Here is a 20,356-nt window from a genome sequence, read left to right as displayed (position 1 = left end):
GTACTGCCTTAAGTCAACTTGAGGTATTAAATGGGAGTATATTGAAAAAAATTAGAAAATGTTTTAATTTACAACAAATATATCAAAATACCCGGTTTATTTAAAGTTGGATTTAATTTACCTCAATTTGATTTACACATTACTTTTCAGGAGCCTGTTGTATCTTGTAATGGAAGAGGAACACTTAATAGTCTGCTAGAGATTGAGAAATCAGTCAGTGATACTAGAAATTGCCACTTGACTCATAGGGATGGAGCATATAGCCAGGTTGCTTATTGAATTAAGCAGAGAATGGAGATTAGGAAGGGAATAAAGTTGTCTTTTCCCTTTCAAAGCTTAATATCTAGTGAACATGTCTGATAAATTAGTGCATATAAAATCCAAAATAACGCAGGAGTCCCCATTATGGCTCAGAGGAAATGAATCTGAATAGCATCCATGAGGATGCAAGTTTGATCCTGGCCTTGCTCATTGGGTTAAGGATCGGGCATTGCTGTGAGCTGTGGTGTAGGTGGAAGACAGGGCTCGGATCTGGTGTTGCTGTGGCTGTGGTATAGGCCAGTGGCTACAGCTCTGATTTGACTCCTAGCCTGAAACCTCCATACGCTGAGAGTGCGGCCCTAAAAAGCAAGACAAACAAAAAAACAAATAAACAACAACAAAAAAAATCCACAGTGACCCCTCTCTCCCTTAGCCTCCTCCCACACAGTTCTCCAACTCTGTCCAGTCTCTAAGTGATTTCCTTTCTCTATGCTTCCATATCACCCTTGTCAGACTTTTATCAGATATTTAGGCCACCATTGCACTCACTATAACTACATGCTGATTTGCAGCACTCCTCTTCAACTAGATGGTGAGATTCTTGACAATAAGGATCATAATTTATTCATCTCTGAATCCCCAAAACCTATCATGATACCTAGCACATAGTGCATATAAAAAGATCTGTGATTGAAACAACTTTCTCATACTTGGACCTCTCACTGAAAGGCACCACAATCCATCCAGCTGAACAAGAAGAAACCCAAGCATTACTTAAGAGATACCCATTTATTCACCTAACATTCCACAATCTAATCCATTACTGAGTCCTATTGATTTTACCTTCTAACTAGCCTCTCAAGTCCCTCCACATCTCTTCATAGCCACATCTTCCATTCTGGTCCAAGATACTATCATCTTTAGCCTGGACTAGAACAATCCTATCTATTCTGGTTCCCCTCCAACTCATTCTCTATACTGAATCCATCCAATGAGGTCATTGCCATACCATTCCTTAAAATCACTTTAATGGCTTTCCATTGCTTTTAGGATAAAGAGGTGATCTTTAGTGCACCATAAAGGTCCTGTATTTTCTGTTCCCTAGCCACTTCTCTAGCTTCAGCTTGTTCTACTCTCTTTCTACCTTACTTCAGCCTAGCCAGCTGCAGTTGGTCTTATTTTAGCTGCTAGTATTTAGCATGATCTCTCCACAGAGCACACTTGCACATGCTGATGCTTTTGCCGGAAAAGTCTTCCCTTCCTTTCCTTTCCTAGTTAAAGCCTATTTACTCTTTGTATCTCTCCTTAAGCTTTAGTTCCTCTAAGAAGTCATCCCTGAACTCTCTGATGAGGTCAAATCCCCCTAACACGTGTTCATTTAACACATGTACCTCTTTCCTTCATACTATTTTCTCAATTAAAACTTCATATTTATTTGTATAATGGTTTAAGGTCTGTTTCTCCTATTAGATTTTAAGCTCTTAAAATTAATTATGATTTTGCTTCCCACTGCATTCCCAGAGTTTTTCACAGTGCCTGATACAGTAGGATCTCAAATATATATATAATATATATCATATATATTAACCCACTAAACCAGTGCAGAATCTCCTACAGTGCCTCTCTGAGTCCTAAGTCTTGCCTCAGAGGCATATATATATATTACCCATGGCACATAGAAGTTCCCAGGCCACATACTGACCCTGAGCCACAGAAGTGACAATGCTGAGTCCTTAAATTCTAGGCCACTAGAGAACTCCCCAAATACATTTTTAAATAAATAAAAGAATACAGCTATACAGAAACAACAGCAAACTAAAGAACACATATTTTTACTTTTAGGAATTTCTATTACTCATTCAACAAATACTCTTTAAGCTACTCTGTGCTAAAGGGATAGGAATGCAAAGGGGCAGGGTAGATGTAATTCCTATCCTAATGGAATTTACAAGCTAGTGTAATGAGAGGGTTATTTTTCTATTTTATTTATAAAATTGTATTTTCTATAACTTAACTAAAGTACTATTTTTATTAAGTTACTTGAAATTTTGGACTTTAAATGTGTTATTAGAAGCTGCTTTGTTCTATCACTGTGACTTTGGACAAGTTACTTAACCTCAAGAGTTTTTATTTTCTTACCACTAAAATAATAATACCTACTTCAGAGGGCTTTTGTGAAGTTATCATTCAATGAGATGATGAAAATTATAATCATAATAGCTATCACTTATTGTGAACCAACTATGTGCCAGGTTCTATGCTCCTTTAATTGTACTACACTTAGGGAATTGCCCTCCTGTTGGGAGTAAACATCAAACTAAGAATTCAGAACAAGACGTCCGGAGGTTATAAATGCAACTGCTAGTCTAGGCAGGCTGTCACCTTCAGAATGGCCAGCAAGCTTAAATGTCAGTTTGATCTCAATAAACCTTGGGAGGTGGAGAATGTGCAGCAAGTGCTAAGTATCCCAGCAGCAGGTGGTGTGCATGCTCGAGGAGTCAAGGGCCACAACCAATGCAACATTCCAACTTAGAAGGCTTGTATTCAAAATTGAGATCTAGCAACGAGTTTGCACAACTAAATCTATTCTCTCCTTTCCTTACATGTAAAAGAGAGAAAATTGGGAGTTCCCATTGTGGGTCAGCAGGTTAAAAGCCCAACATAGTTTCTATGAGGATGCAGGTTTGATCCCTGGCCTCCCTCAGCAGGTTAAGGATCTGGGTATTGCCGCAAGCTGTGGTGTAGGTCACAGATGTGGCTTAGATCCAGTGTTGAGGTTGGTTGTGGCACAGCCTGCAGCTGCAGCTCTGATTCGACCCTTAGCCTGGGAACTTCCATATGCTGCAGGTGTGGCTATAAAAAGAAAAAAGAAAAGAAAAAAAGAAAAGATAGGAAATTGGAAGAATCTGAAAGGAAATTTAGAGTCACTTTTCCTAAAGCATGGGGCTGGAATAGGGAATAGGCAACTGCACACTCTCTGTGTGGCCTTGAACAAGTCATGTAACTTGTGCATCTGAGCTTCTTTACATATCAATTGCGGCTTGCACTTTTCAGGGCTGTGGTAATTATTAGAAATAAATATATGTAAAGTGATATTATATGGTACCTGAAATATATAATAAATAATGGCAGTAGTTATTATGGCATTAGTAATATTCCTCTAGCTCTGAGGGATTCAAAAGTCAGCTAAATACAGGATGCCATCCAAACATATCAGCAAAAATACAGGTACAAATGTCATGCTTGATATTTAACAATTAGATGAGGTTTGGAAAAATCATGACAAGTAGCTTTCTTACACTGTCCTCATTCTGGAGAAATATGTTACATAGGGCCTAGGAGCTGCAGTTTTCATGGATCTCCTATAGTCATTACCAGTCACCCCACACAATTTAGTACTTCCTGGTATTCTACCCTATATACCATGCAGATAGTTCCATAGTATATCTCTCTATCCTAGACTTTCCCTTAATGCAGGACTTATATATCCCACTCAACAGCTCCTCCAGGATGTCTAATGGTCTAATGGGTATCTCTCTCTCTCTTTTTCTTTCTTTCTTTTTTTTTTTTTTTTTTTTTGGACTTTCTAAGGCTGCACCTGCAGCATATGGAGTTTCCCAGGCTAGGGGTCAAATCAGGCTTATAGCCTCCAGCCTATGCCACAGCCACAGCAATGAGGATCCAAGCCGCGTCTGCAACCCACACTACAGCTCACGGCAACGCCGGATATTTAACCACTGAGCAAGGCCAGGGATCGAACCTGTGTCCTCATGGATACTAGTCAGATTCCTTTCCACTGAGCCATGACGGGAACTCCTCCTCTAATGGGTATCTCAAATAAAACATGGCCAGGAAGTTCCCTGGTAGCCTAGCAGTTGGGGATCTGGCATTGTCACTGCTATGGCTGGGGTGCTATGGTATGGTTCTGATCCCTGGCCCAGGACCTTCCCTATGCTGCAGATGTGAACAAAAAACTCTCCCCCCAAAAAAACAAAATGACAAAAAATGGTCAAAACAGAATTCTTAAATCTTGCCAGAAAATCTTGCCTCCCTCAGTATTTTCCATTTAAACAGCACTACTGTCTACTCTATTACTAAATCCAAAACCCTAGGAATCATCATGAGGAAGTGAGGTCATTTCTATCTCTGTAATATCTCTTGAATCTGTTCACATTTTACTATCTCTGTCACCACCACTCTAGTCCAAGCCATCATCATCTTTCTTTTAGATGCTGTAATAACCTCTTTACTTGTGTCCCTGACTACTTCCATCCGTTCTCCATGGATCATCCACAGGAAGATTATTTTATTTTATTTTATTTTTTGGTTCACTAAATTTATTTTAAAAATCATAAAAGGTTTCTTACAAAAGAACATTACATTCTCCACCCAGGGACATATGGACTATTGCTACTTTTTTTCCCTGTTCCCCCCCACCCCCACCCCGCCGCCCATGCCAAATGTTATAGTGACCACAAAGCAAAGTGTTAGCAGAGCTCGGAATCTTCCTCTTTCACCACCACCACCACCTAGAGGAGGAGATCTAGTGGCTTATGACAGAAGAGGAAGACCTGGAGACCACGAGGATGGCATGGCTGGTTTCGGTGCTGAGGAAACCTGGGACTCTGCAGTAGATACACGGAGCCCGTCAGTGTGGCAGATGGCTTATGAACCACCGGTGGCTCTGGATGGGATTATTCCTATGCAGGGGGCTGGGGCTCACATGGTGATTTTGGCGGACCTCTTATTACCACACAAGTAACTATTCCCAAAGATTTGGCTGGATCTAATATTCACAAAGGTGGTCAGCGGATTAAACAAATCTGTCATAAATCAGGAGCTTCGATCAAAATTGACGAGCCTTTAGAAGGGTCCAAAGATCGGATCATTACCATTCCAGGAACGCAGGACCAGATACAGAATGCACAGTATTTGCTGCAGAACAGTGTGAAGCAGTACTCTGGAAAGTTTTGCTAAGACTAGTGAGGAACTGAAGGAGTCCTGCATCTTTTTTCTTTGTCTTTTTGTCTGCTTCTGTTTAAAAAGCCAACAGTCCTCTGCTTCATAGGTGTTCTGCATTTGAGGTGTAGTGAAATCTTTGCTTTTCACCAGATGTAATGTTTTAGTTCTTACAAACAGGGATGGGGGTGGGGGAGGGCGTGCATAAACTAACACTGAAATTTTGAAACAGCAGCAGAATGAGTGAATTTTAATTTTTGTTCATTATTGGTGGTTTAAAAGGAAGATTATTTTTTAATGCAAGTAAGAAGGAATGTGAGATTGTTCTACCTAAAGCCCTCCAATGGTGTCCTCTGACTCTTAGGATAAAGCCCAAAACCCTGTATGGAAGGCACTCTACTATCTGGCCCTTGCCCATCTTTCCAATCTCATTCTTTCCCACAATCTCCACTACTCCCTGTGATCCAACCACACTGCTCTCTTCTTGATCCCTAAGCATGCAAGAATCTTTGGCCCCTCAAAGACAACACATGCTGTTCCCACTGAAATATTTTTTCTGTTCACTGTTCACCTAGATGGCTTTTTCTTACCTTTCAGGGTCCAACCTAAATGTTATTTTTTCTTCAAGTAGATCTTCTCCAATGACCCATTATGAAGTAAGGGCATACCTATTTCTCAGTTATTTTCCTTTATATCGCTTACTGCAATTATTAATTATGTACTTTACATGTGTTTATTTGAGTCTCATCTATTACCACTCACATTACACTATAAGCTCAATTAGGGCAGAACATGTCTCTTCTAGCTCACTTCTACTCAGCACAATGAGTATTTGATGAAGGTTAGAAAAATATCAAATATATTAATTGTGGATCCAGGGTTGATAATCACTGACTTAGATAATAAATACTTGTTCACTTGTCCCCCAAATGTCCTTTTCCCCTTTCACATCATATTCTAGATAGGAGGTAAGTCAAATAGCATTACAGAGATAATTTTACTGGCACAAAATATAAGGGTAGAGATATTAACAGATGTCTGATTTTAGAAGGGGGATCAGGTGATTAAATTATGATATTAAACACTTTCTATCAGAGAAATTCAAGCCCATTTTCTTCTCATGCAACTTTTATGCCAAAGTATAGAGTGAATCCTGACCACTAAAATTGAGCAAACAACTCAGGGTATTGATCCAATATTTTTAACATTTATTGTTACTGTCTTTCCATCTCATTTTCCTAGAATACAGCTAAAGAGAGTTATCAGAAACTGTAGGTAGGCTCTGATGCAAAGGATTCAAAACACACAAAACATTAAAATCCACTCATCCAACAAATATATTAAATGATTACTACATGCCAGATATACAATTGGTATTACTTCCAACCAGTCAGAGAGGATCAAGGTCATGTGCCCCAGAAAGGAAATCACCTTCTCTGCCTACTGACCCATGGCCTATGCTGCTTATCACTCAGGCTTCTGCATCTGGTGCTTCCCAGTTGCTTCTCAGGATCCCCACTGAATCACAGTGCCAAATCACGGAGAGATTTCTAGCTATATAAAGTACTCCCGCTACCAAGAAATGATTTATGGACTTGAACTGATGAATTATTTCCCCATTTGACAGCCAAAGGAGGCCATTTAACTGCCTTTTATAAACCACCAGTGATGAATCATAATGACATAAGGAATTGCTGGACAGGAAAAGGCCACTCTCCTTAACATGCTTGTCCTCGGGACTCATTTCCACCTCAGCTTTGTCTCGGCAGCCTTTACTCTCAGGATCACACATCATTAAAATGTCTTGCTGGCTGCAAAAAGCTCATTTATACAGACAACAACATTTGCTCTGACCACCTTAATTGACAAATTATTCCACATGATTGCATCTCCTTGAATGAAATAGTTTCACCTAAAATACCTACCTAGGTAGCCCTTTGCTTGAGTTTGTCATAGCCTCTGGTTGATTGCCTAATTTTTAAAATTCATCCCCTGTAAATTAAGCACCCTATTAAAAACATCAATTTGCCTTAGACCATTTATCAGACTGCTTTCTTGTGGTAAAATGGCTGTGAGGTCATCTTTGCAAGCGTTCCAATAATAATGATGATGATGATAATGATGCCACCAAATAATTAATATCCTATATCAGGCACCTATTATTTCCCAGGCACTGTTATAAGTTTCACATATTTTCTTCACTCAGTACAGCTACCACACCTCCCCATTTTGTGTGATATAAAAACTGAAATTCAGAAGGGTAAACTAAAGTTCTCAAAGCCACACAGCTACTAAGGATTTGAATCAGATTTTTCTCATTCTGGATCAAGATACAAGGGAGCAAAGCAAGTTTTCAGAGTTTTCCACAGGTCTTCTCTTAGAATCAAATTATTTGTTTAGCTAAAATTCCTTTGTGTGTGCACATGCACATGTGTGACTTATGTATGTTTGTGTGTATATGTTTGCATATGCATATGTGTATATACATTGTAAAGTACAGTGCCTGACCCAATAAATGGGATTTCTCTGAACATCTACTCTGTTAGATATAGCTCAGGGCTAATCTCCCACCACACTAAGTTTCTAGTTTTTATCCTTTGACAAGGGTTGGTTGCTCAAACCACTGCTTTCAGGTTAGGAGAGAGTAAGGCAGCTAAGATTCTCACAAATGAACATAATAGAACTAGGCAAATCTGTGCCCGTGGATCTCAGGTGCCTATACACCTAGGAATCATAATGCAATTCCTTCCCAAGCACCCTTCCCTCACCCCTAACTCAAGGCAGAAAAGTCAGCCAAGGAGTCAATGATCACCTCAGGTGCTGGAAGAGAGCCACTGGAGCGGAACTGGCCTAGATTGGGCACGTTTACCATATCCTGCTTCCACGTGCTCTAACTTGCTCACCCTCAGCCCTCCAAGTTGGTCTCCTACACAGCTACTTGCGAAATAATCCCACAAGAATGAATGTTCTCACAGTCCCTGACTTTGCAGAGAAACAAGGCTGTCTTTCTGCTGATCGGATAGTTTAATTGTTTGTTCATCTCCCTGTAGGGCATAGAAACATGACACAAACATTTTCCTCAGACAGAGACTGGAAATCTCTTTGACCATGGCTGTCACCCACAGGGTTGAGAGATAGTATTGTGTCATAAATCGAGTCAGAGGGTGAGAAATAAGAAAGGAGAGACAAAATAAGAATGGCAGAAGGAGTTCCCTGGTAGCCTAGAGGTTTAAAGACTTGGCATTGTCACTGCTGTGGCTTGGGGTTTGATCCCTAACCTAGGAACCTACACATGCTGTGTGTGCAGCTTTAAAAAAAAGGGTGGCTGAAGAGGACAGAAAAAAGTCACTTTTAAGACTGACATTCAAGGTCCTCCTTCCCACTACTTCTAAGTAGGGGTTTTTCTTCCCCCTACTTGTCCCCCAAGGTTATGAGTAGAGTTGACCTTGTTTCTAGAAGGAGCTAACAGCCACCTGCAGGGTATGAACTGTGACACTCTGGGAAAGGCCCCCCCACAGGCATTGCAAAGCTGCCAGAAATTCCCACCATTAGTCATGCCTATGAGTTACAGAATTGAAGTATCTATTAAATTGCAAATATGTTAGCTTAGAAGCGAAACATTTTGGCCATTATCAGTTATGAATTCTTTATCTCATTGAGGTATTAGATTAGCCCAGCAGAAAGCAAGGATCTAAGGGGATAGGCTACAGAGAAGACAGGACATTAGGACATTTAAAAGAACCAGAGAGAGACAAAGATGTCATGGGGGGGTAGGGTAGAAAAGAACAGGGTGACCTGGGGAAAGAGAGAGGCCCAGGAGGAAAGGCAAAGGAGCTGCTGCAAGCCGGTTTTGGTCATAAGATATCTGTACCTGCGACTGTGCAAAAGAACACTCAATTATGAAATGCACAGTCAGTCATGTGAAAGTTCCCTTAATGTAGCCAAGAACTATTGACGGCTGAGGTCTTTCCTCATTAAGTCACACAAGAGGTGTAAAGGAGATCCATTCTCATGTGATAATTAGGACACACACATTCAGATCATGTTAACTGACTGCTCAGAGAGAACAGGAAGGAGCAAGAACATACACCAATGATTTGCTCCCCTCCGTGCTTCACAGGGCACTGCTTCAGGGCAGCTCTAAGGCAGGTGCTTTATCCCCAGGGCTCTTCATTTATCTGTAACATTGGAGACCAACTCGCTTTATCATCCAAATCGCTCTTTGCTGGAAGGTGATCAATTTGCCAATACCTCTCCTGTAGTATTACATCCATAAATTGTGCCCTTCACTTTCTGCTTGGATCAACCAGTCTATTGGATGGTGTGATTAGGATGGCTTCTGAGTGCTGTTCCCAGTTTGTCTATTAACTGCTCTCCAGACCACTTTATGTTTCCCCCTCCCCCAGTTGCTGCTAGAAATGGAAATAGTGGAGCAGAGTCTGCACCAGCCAGTCAGTCACTTGTTTCAAGTGCTACTGAACCAAATATTTTAAGGCAAAGGCCACACACTGGCAGCCCCCAAACTGAATTTAGCTTATAGGCATGTTTTATTTGGCCCACACGGTGCTCAATGAGCCCAGGATTTTCATACAAAAAGCCAGACTTTTAGCACATCTTCAAAAACTAGAGGGCCTAGCAGGAGGATATTCTTAATTTCATATAATAGCAATCAGCTAGGGCTGAGTTGGTACTGTTACAACTCTCCAACTTGCCCCTCCCTGTCATCTCACACACTTAGGTATATGACCTGTATGGCTTCTAGAAGCATTTGAGTATTGATTAGGGAGGTATCTCTTTGTTGGCTTGAGTTCAGCCATCAGCAGTAAATTCTTTTCCTTTTATTGAGTAATAGAATCAGATCTATTCTTTCTTTTTTTTCTTCCTTTTTTTTGGCTACACCTGTGGCACACAGAAGTTCCTGGGCCAGGAATTGGACACACACTACAGCAGCGACCCAAGCTGCTGAAGTGACAATGCCAGATCCTTAACCCACTGAGCCACAAGAGAACTCCAGAGCTATTTCTTCTTAAGGCCAAAACAATGGATTGGCAAACAAACATTTAAAATAAGATGTCATTTCAGGGATTCCTAGCTGGAGTCTCCAACTTTTGAGCCCTCCTGGGGTTGTATCTCCTTTTCTTCTAGCCCAGAACCCTGGATTAAGGGACTGTAGACAAAGCAACAATGGGGGAGGATAGGTAAGTATTGTATTGAAATGCCTTGCAAGAAAGAAGACTATATAAATTTGACCTAGCAGATAGAGGCATTGCCACGGAACCTCTCTCTCCATTCCCCTCTCTTCCTTTTTCTTCCTCTCTCCCAGAAAAAAAAAAACAAAAAACAAAACAAAACAAAACAAAAAACTATAACATCTCTTCGAATTGGAGCTCTATAGAACACAGTTTGGGAAACCCTATTCGAAACGCTATTTGTCCTAATGAATGCATTTTCAATTTTCACAGGTTTCAAAAGGAACATAATTCTGTCTCTACCTGTCTCCTTTAAGAACTGCACTAGAAACTTGGATCCTATGCTCCTGCTTGCACAGAGTAGGCACAGATTTATGTTGATTGGTCTTTACCAACTGAATCAATGGTGTTCAACTAGACTGTTCTCCATTGCTTCACTTCCACTAGCAATGAACCTCACTGGAGTCTACTTTTTTTTTTTTTTCTCAATACAGTTTTTCTATTAATAGGGCCGTATGGCACCAAAACATGTAGCTTGGCATATTCTCTTCATAATGTATCTTCTATACATTCTCACTTTTCCTGGCACCACACTGTTCCTTATTTCTCTCCTAGCACCAACCTAAGCTCAGATTTAATTATATGACCTGCTCCAACTGATCTGACCTAAGGTGCTCACTGACAGCTGAGGACTAGGCTCCAAAATGTCAAGTATATTCTTTTTAGGGTTATCTAAATTCCAATAGGGACTTATTGAAGACCAAACAGTTAATGTACCAAAAGAATATTATAGTGGAATGATGTACATTGTGTCAATAATTTGGAATCTTTTTCAATGTGTATAATATATATTTGGTATGTGAAATTATATGGTTTGTGCTTTGTGATGGTTGAAAAGTTATATTTGAGACCCAGGTTCAAAAAGGCCTAGGTTCATATTCATACTCAGCCATTACAAAGTATGTGATCTTGGAAGGTAGCATGATAATGTGAGAAAAACGAATGTACACTCGTATGTATAACTGGGTCACCATGCTATACAGTAGAAAATTGACAGAACACTGTAAACTAACTAAAATGAAAAAAATCATTATATAAAAAGTTAATAAAAAAACAACAATGTGATCTTGGGACATAATTTCACCTCTCTAACTTTTAGTTTCTACTTCTATAAAGTGGGAATAATAACAATATCCACACCCATAGGATTGTTGTGAAGAATCAGTGAGAAAAAAATGAATGAAAAACACTAAGCACATGTCTGCCAAAGCAGACAATAGACAGTAGTTCTCTGGAGGCAACTATTTGATTTTTATTTAGTTGTTGGTTTACAGATCTGTTCTGTTGTATTATTATCTCTCGGTCAGAATCTCTACTTCTTTTTATTGCCCAGCCCTGCACCACTATTTTTCCTAAACCCATTCTCACCCTAGTGTCTCAGGATTAACAGTAGAGGCATAAAAGAACAAAGACCCAGGGCCAGGAAAAGCCTATTTTCAAATCAGATGTGAAATTGCTTCCTCTGTTTAAATAGATGCAATTCCCCATACCAAAAGAAGGTTATTCTAACAAGCTATGCAGTCTAAATGGCACTTGCAGTAATGCACTAAAGTTAGTTTTAACTTTGCAAGGCGAAATTAAAAGCACTTATTGAAGTAATGCATTTGAACATCTTTTACCAAAAACTGATTCCAACTTCGAGTTTGCAGTTTTATCAAGCTTTGCATGTCAGATTGCTTTGGTGCTATTGCTTATAGTAACCTAGGAGCAAATCCTTGAAACCTATCCAGAGAATAAACTTCTCTTTTTAGCCATGACATTCCGACACAAATGTGTTAAGAAATCTTTTATCCCTAGTGAGTGAAGAGTCTCAAATCGGAAACGCTGGAACTAAGATAATCAGGAGTAGGGGCATTATTTGCATATTCGCCAGAGAACAGGTTAATGTTGTTTGGTTTTTTAATTTTTTTTCCTAAGTAGCCAAGATGCATTTCTAAAAAGCTGCATAAAGCCATGCATTTGTGAATGATTTGTCAGGTGAATAGTGAATTATCTTGTAAATACAGTTAATTAGTACCGGCTTTCTGCTAGTGTTCATTTTGAAGAGCCCCTGTAATTTACACCTGCCTTTGACCCTCTCTAGGCAGTCTACTCTAATCCCAGGAGATTCTATTCTATTTTCTTGCCTACTCTCTCCTACTCCTCTTCTCCTTCTTCCATTATCACCTATTCTACACTCTCACCAACACACAATCAACCTTCTTCCTCTGTGTATCACTTCCACTAGCCCTCTTCACAAATTTCAATGTGAGAATAAAGGAAGAATTACCTTTAAAATAGAAAATAGCCATCTGAATATGTTGTGGGAAATAAAAGTGTTAGTCGTTGGCATCTTTGGCAAATTATCTAAACATGCTATTATACATTTCTATTTGTTGTTAAAGCCCTCCATATTTATCTGCAGCCTCCAAAAGAATAAAAAGAAATGTCTGCAACACATCACACAAGCCTGCTATGATTTAAATATTAAAAATATTCTGGAAAAGTTGCACTCAAACCAAATCTTACTTTAATGTGATAGGAATAGTTGGCTATTTAAAGAAATCTGATGACAAATTCTTTTAGACTGAAAAAATAGTTTCATAAAGCCAATGATTACCTTCTAATTAATTAGTTTTGAATAACTGGATCTTTTTATAACTGATCTATTTAAAGTATCACCTATATACTCTAAAAGAACACTTGTTTCACTGAAGAAATATTTCTCAGATTTAGAAATTTAAAAGAACAGTTAGAAAATAATATTTTAAATTTTTAATAATCTTTAAAACTTTCATACTTGCCATACACAATCTAAAAAAAATCTACCTATATGATTTTGTAATTAACTAATTCTATAAATTTTGCATTAAAATTCCTATTCCATGCCTGCATATTACTAAACTTGGGGTTATTCTCTTTCTTTTTTTCCTTTTTGGTTGCCTCCTGGCATACAGAGTTCCCAGGCCAAGGGTCAGATCCGAGCCACAGTTGTGACCTATACCACACACCAGATCCTTAACCCACTGTGTGAGGCTGGGGATCAAACCTGTAGCCTCCAGAGAACACACTGATCCAGTTGTGCCACAGTGAGAACTCCAAGTAGGTTACTCATGAAATAAGCCCATCCTTGGAAGTTCCCTCGTGGCACAGCATGTTAAGGATCTGGTGTTTCCCCAGTAATGGCACAGCCTGCAACGATAGCGCAGGTTTGATCCCTGACCCTGGAACTTCCACATGCCATGGGTGTGGCCAAAAAGAAAACAACCCCAGTCTTATATTTTGAATTATGAGAGGACAATCAGTTAATTGCTTTTTAATATCAAGGAAACAATGACATAACTTAGATAATATTGAAAATAAATATTCATAGAGCAACTTCTTGAGGTTCCATACCAAGGAGCCATTTTGTTTCTACATCAAGTGTAACATTTGAACTGTGTGAATAAACACATAAATTTGATATCTTTTTTTTTTTTTTTGTCTTTTTGCCATTTCTAGGGTCGCTCCTGTGATATATGGAGGTTCTAGGCTAGGGGTTGAATCGGAGCTATAGCCGCCGGCCTATACCACAGCCACAGCAACGCAGGATCCGAGCCATGTCTGCAACCTACACCACAGCTCACAGCAATGCTGGATCCTTAACCCACTGAGCAAGGGCAGGGATTGAACCCGCAACCTCATGGTTCCTAGTCGGATTCGTTAACCACTCTGCCACAACGGGAACTCCTTGATATCTTCTTATATGAACAATGACCCAAGGATAATTTTGAATTTTTCTAGTATGTAATACATATTTAGTATATTTTTATTTGAATAGAAAATGAATAAATTACTGTTTTTCAGTGGCTGTGATTGCTTTATCCTTACCCTCCCTTGACAGATTTCCCTTAGTGACCAAAAACCGGTATTTTCATGACTGCTCTTAAGAGTTTAAGTGAAGCAATTCGGGGCCTATGAAAATTAGCTTTGATGCATGTGTGCATGTGTGTGTGTGTGCGTGTGTGTGTGTGTGTGTGTGTGTGTGAGAGAGAGAGAGAGAGAGAGAGAGAGAGAGAAGAGAGAGGACCAACATTCTCATAAGGGAATCAAACCTGTGACTGACTTCTTTAAAACCATTCTTTCAGCTAGTGTTTCTCAAAGCACGATCCTTGAAAGGCATGCAAGAGATTCACCAGGACAGAAAGGCAAATTCCTAGTCTTACTAATTTACTGAATTAGAATCTGGGGGAAAGACATGGGAATCTGTATTTAAGAGTCTCATCTTTACCATACCTGGGTTCTTCCATGTGATTCTGATGCATATTAAAGTCTGAGAAAATCTGGGAAGTAGAGTTCAGGTGATATTTTAAATCCCTAGTTAAATTCTTCTTAACACTTAACAAGAAATTCAAAATAAGTAGATCTAGCTCTACTTTTCCAGACTCTAAAAATAAACTAAACAAATGTGTTGTCACCATAACCCAATAGATGGAAGCATAAAAGAGGTTTGGTATTTACCTTATTCTGATACAACTTGAAATATAAGCCAAATACTATAATGTTACAAACTTTACTAAATGATTCCTAAATGGAAGTATTCTGAAAGCATCTGATACAGACTGTGTGATTGTGGTCCAAGGGATTTTAATGTAAGGATTTTTGCATGGTCAGGTCACTTATCAATGATATATAACTGCCTATTGACTCTTCTGCTTGAATGAGGCAAGACATTTAGTTCATGTTAAGGAAGTCAGAAATTAAACAAAAGCAGATATTCGCTATTTGGAATTAGCCCAATATGGTGGTTATTTTTGAAAGCTCATGGGGAAGAAAACACAATTCTAATCAAAATAATAATTTAAGGAGTACCCTGGTGGCCCAGTGGTTAAGGATTCAGTGTTGTCACTGCTGTGGCACAGGTTCAATCCCTGGCCCAGGTAATTCTACATGCCTTGAACATGACCAAAATATAATAATAGTAATCTATTTTTCCTTTTATTTTTTAAAAATTTTCCCAGCTTTTATATTTATTTTTTTATAATTTTAAATTAAAGTATAAGTGATTTACAATGTTATGTCAATTTTTATTGCACAGCGAAGTGACCCAGTCATTTATATATATATATATTATATATATATATATTCCCTTATATTATCTTCCATCACGGTCTATCCCAAGAGATTGTATATAGTTCCCTGTGCTATACAATAGGCCCTCATTGCTTATCTATTCTAAATGTAATAAATAATAATTTAAACCTTCACAGAAGGTACTTTGAAAATTCAGAACAAGAAGTAAAACTGTCATATATCAGAATAGAAAATGAACAAAACTATTAATATTAATTTTTAATAAAAATATATATTTTTACTTCTTGGTGTCACATTAAGAATTTAGAAAAAGATGGGGAAAAAACAGTTGACTCTTAGGGATCAAATATTAAATTAAATATGTGAGTTATAGACATGAACTTACTAAACAAGTGTCATTATTAGTAGACTGATTTTAACACTCTCTTCAAAAGGTCAGCTAGATAGAAACAAAAACAATAGAGAAGAAAATCTGTATTCCTATCATTAGCGACAATATGTTATAACTACCCAACTAGTTGATGCCAACATTAGATGGTTAAATGGGTAATGACCGAGTGAATTAGTCATAAGTTAACTTGTGCAATCATTATTACATTTGTCTGGATAATGTCAAATTTTACTATGGCTCAGATTTATCCACAATATAAAAATGTGTGTGTTCTTATGTACACATACATAATCTAAAACATATATAAGAAGAAGAAAATTACTTAAGATTTGCTCAGGAACAAATGTAAGTAGACTTTTTCTCACACAGTTTCTTAAGGTCCATCACACTGTCAGGGATAATTTTCATAGTGTTAGGTTCTGTCCTATTTTGCTGAAAACTCTCCTAACATTCTCTACCAGGCAAGAATATTCTGAGTTCCTCTCTTCCATAATGAGTAGAATTACGAATTTACACTTTGCTTATACTTCAGATATAAAACACATATGTGCATGCTATTCATTTGGAATTGCTCCATTTAAGAATCACTAAAAGCCCACAATAACATCACTCATTTATGAGAAATTTTGTATAAATGATATTTTGGATGCAGTCCAAGATTTCATTCCAAAAGTCCAACAGAACCTCATTCTGAGGCAGCCTTCACTTACAGGAAGATTCCACATATGGGTTATGTCAACATTCTAAAGTGGTTCCAGTATATCTTTTCTGAGATGCTTAGTAACAATCAATGATACCCTGAAGAGTTAAGAACCTGTCATAAAGGCAGAGAACAGATATGCAGCAACTGGGATCATGTTCCCTAAATCAATCGTCCATATTTCATATATAGCTTATCAGTGCAATGTCACAACTATTTGATTTGTGGCCAATTCTAAATTCACAGCAAGTTCACTCTTTTTTTTTTAAACTTTTTTCTTATAACAAATTATACTTAAAATCTCATTTGCCATTATTTGATAAAACCAATGTTACCTGTAACTTTCAATTCAGTTGTTCTTCTTACAAGTTTTCCTTCATACTTAAGCTCACAGGTGTAGTTTCCTCCATCTTCTTCTTGAACTTCCTGGATTAGAAGAGCATTTCCTTTCTGTATTATGATGCTTCTCCACATTTTTGGCTTGCATTCCTGCAGAGAAAATATTTCCAAGTAAACAAGAAATAAAAATTCACACCACTAAGTCTTAGTACTGGCAAGTTTGGATTTTCACGTTTTTGTACTCTTTTCTTTAGTTTTCAAAATATGCAGCTAAAAAGTTAAGTCAATGACCAGAGGACATCACAAATGCATCTTATTGTATACAGCTGAAATATTACCCTAAGAACCAGTTTAAAGGCCTGATCCCTAAGAACCAGTTTAAAGGCCTGATCCCTAAGAACCAGTTTAAAGGCCTGATCCCAAGATGTGAAAGTCCCTAGAGACATTCTGCAAAAACAGAAACACATACAAACTCCCCAAAGCAAAAGAGGTAGAGCAGAAACTTAAAGGTCACTAAACGGCATTTTAATGCCCTAATTCTTTCTATATGGCAGGAATATTTCCTAAGAGTCCTAAGAGGACAGTGTCCACTTAGCAACAGAGTGTACAAGGGAGTCTCAGCCATTATTAAAAATTTGTTATTACATATTTACTTGGCAATAGCTTCATTAATTATTTATTATAGTAAAACTAATAATAATATTCAAGAAGCTCTCTCCCCATAGTTAAGAGATCCATTGTAGGTAGGCTAGAGGGGAAGGGAGTCAAGAAAATTAGGCTTGAGGAATTTTCTAGAAACGTAGCTAGGTAAAATGAGGTCACACATTGTTCTGGTAAGGGAATGGAGAAATTTTTCACTTATTTTCTGAGTTCAGTGTTCTACGACCAGAAGATAAGGTTTGGGTCTTGAGGTCAATTCTTTTTACCTTCTGAATGGGAATGTAAGGGAGTGTTTCTTGCTACTGGGATTGGACTTTACTAGAAAGGAACAGTTAACACTTTTCCACAGACTGACAAGGATATAACAATAGCAGAGTATGTAAGAATATTCAGCCAAGTGGCTTTGTCTTTTGGGAATTTTCTCAGACTTCTTTTTACACTATTGTTCAACAATAGTGATCGCCAAAGACTACAAACATCACTGAAGGTGTAGCGGATATCTGTGAGGGAGTGCTCAAGTATTTTATCATCTAAATTCTGACTCTGTCAGTTAAGGCCATTAAAAAACTGATCGTGAGGCAGATGATCTGAAAAATACTTGAGAGCAATTTCCACTTTCCATATGGTGTATACAACATATCCTCTATCTCTCCTCCCCACCCTCACTCCCACCATCCGCACACTCACCCTAAGTATTCACATAAAAGTAGAATTGGTACTGATTTTCAGTCCCCAGCTGTGTGTGTGTGTGTACGCATGTATTTGTAAAATGATTCGGGAGAGTGCCCATTTATTAGTTTTTTATTGTAAGAGATTTTTTTCTGTTATGATAGCAGAAGTTTTGACAACAAAACACAAAAACTGACACTTAGGTTCACAGGTATAATATTTAAGAGATATGCTTGCTTTATGTCCAATACAACCACCCACACACATTGTCAGAGAGTAAATAAAAGCAATACTACCTAGGGCATCTAGATATAAAGCTGCTTCGCTCCCTAGGGTCTTTCTAAAGAACTTAAGGGTCTGTCTGAAATTATATTACATACCATGTCTGGCAAGGTTTATCACCTATATGAGACTTGCTTCTGAGTTAAACCTTGGGATATAAGGTTTCTGGGAAAATGAAGAAGAAAGACTGAACAGAAAGGAAAAAAATAGCCCAGCTGCCACTATCGTCATACAATAATAATCCACAATTATTTTCGCATTGCTTCCAACTCTGATAGCCTCAGATTTCTAAAGAATCATTCTGGAGGTCATTAAACAAAAATATGGTCCCTCTGGGCATTTTGAGAGGAAAGGAAAATGAAAACTGAGCTGCTTCACTTTCACATAGCAGTGGTGGGGCAGGCAAATGAGCCCACACACTCATTTCAGTCAAAGACAAATGGCATCATTTTCTAATGTCATTTGGTGGTGGCAGGGAGTGCGAGTCCATATATTATTAGCTCTGACCATTTTCATTTTCTGTGCACACTACTTCCCCTCATCCCCCCAGGAAGTAAACTCTAAAGAATATATAGGAATTAGAAAATAACTCCTATGAAGAACAGCATGGAATCTTCACATGTTCTTTGGGCTAGATCTAGATATTCCCAAGTGCTTTGCAAGTCGTCATCTAGCCTTATTAAGGATTCTTGGTACCCAATAGGGTTTTTTTTTTTTTTAATGTGGCATAGGAAAATGTTATCTTCAGGTCACATCCACCCTTCTGGAGCAATGTACTATAGATGAAAAAGAAAAAGGCTTCAGAGCAAGATAGCTGTTGGCCAAAACCTGGGATTCACCCAAGTTCTGTGATCTTGGGGAAATTTGCTTCCCTTCCTTAGGTCTCAGTGTTTCACTCTTCATATGGGGATACTATACGAGACCATAAGAGCGCCAGAATCCAGAGGCTTGCAGTTTTTTCATTATACACTTGTTGGGCGGCACTATATTTAGTGGCTATCCAACACAGAAAATGCTTTCCATCCCTAAACTTTTGCAATCCTGGATTATATCTCCTCCAAACCTCTGGCAATTCTCGGTGGAAATTGGTGCCAACAGACTAATCAGATAAAAACAAATCTTCACTAAATGCTTAACCATCCACCAGCAACATAATACTTTAACCCACTGAAAATGTACAGCTCCCTAAGAGGCCACTACAACACTAATCCTAGCAAGTGGGTAGAGAAACTATATTATATTCAGAAGGCTCTTGTAGATAACATCCTGCTCCCACTAACCCATCCTTCATGAAGTTACCTTATTGGCTATCCTACCCATGTCTGGGTGCCAATATCAAATCTCAGAAATCTTCCAGGATCTTTACTCCATTACTTGCAGCATCTCTTCCTTAAGCTGCTGGGTGATAGGCTTACTACTGTCTCTGCTTCTCCTGCTCCCAATCTTCCTATCGCCTCTTTCCTTTGGACAGACAACATTCCCATACTTTGCCATCCCCAGACATGTTTATTTTAATTCAGACAGCCTGTTGGGCAATGAAGTTTGTAGAACATAGGTCAGGTCTCAAGATGGTTGTTTATCTGAGGCAAGGACAAACCCCAAAGCTTCAAATGTGAGCTGGCCCTCAATATTGAATTCAGTGCATAATGCCTCTATTACTTAATGCCCCAAGGCCATTACATTAAACTTAATCAACTGGAAATTTTTGCTAAGAGCCAGTCTTGCTAAAGGTTCCTAAGTTTAGCAAAAAGCTTCAGTTCATGGCATGGCTGTCCACCCATAGAACGTCTGCTA

At 38.5% G+C, this 20,356-nt stretch overlaps 1 protein-coding gene across 7 annotated transcripts in view; it reads right to left on the bottom strand.

The window, feature by feature from the left end:
- Positions 1-20,356, bottom strand: part of IL1RAPL2 (interleukin 1 receptor accessory protein like 2) — a 1,117,802-nt gene that overhangs the window by 466,141 nt on the left and 631,305 nt on the right. For all 7 annotated transcript variants that reach the window (XM_085008093.1, XM_085008091.1, XM_085008095.1 and 4 more), the window contains one exon: positions 16,948-17,101. In XM_085008093.1, the coding sequence (XP_084864219.1) occupies positions 16,948-17,101 (154 nt within the window). The remainder of the gene's footprint in view (positions 1-16,947; positions 17,102-20,356) is intronic.

This window comes from Sus scrofa, chromosome X (assembly GCF_054392235.1).
Source record: "Sus scrofa isolate SSC_HxYL_T2T_F1_AM1 chromosome X, Sscrofa_HxYL_maternal_Yorkshire_Landrace_v2.0, whole genome shotgun sequence".
In the NCBI taxonomy this organism is placed as follows: Eukaryota; Metazoa; Chordata; class Mammalia; order Artiodactyla; family Suidae; genus Sus; species Sus scrofa.
This window is presented reverse-complemented; position numbering and strand designations above follow the sequence as displayed.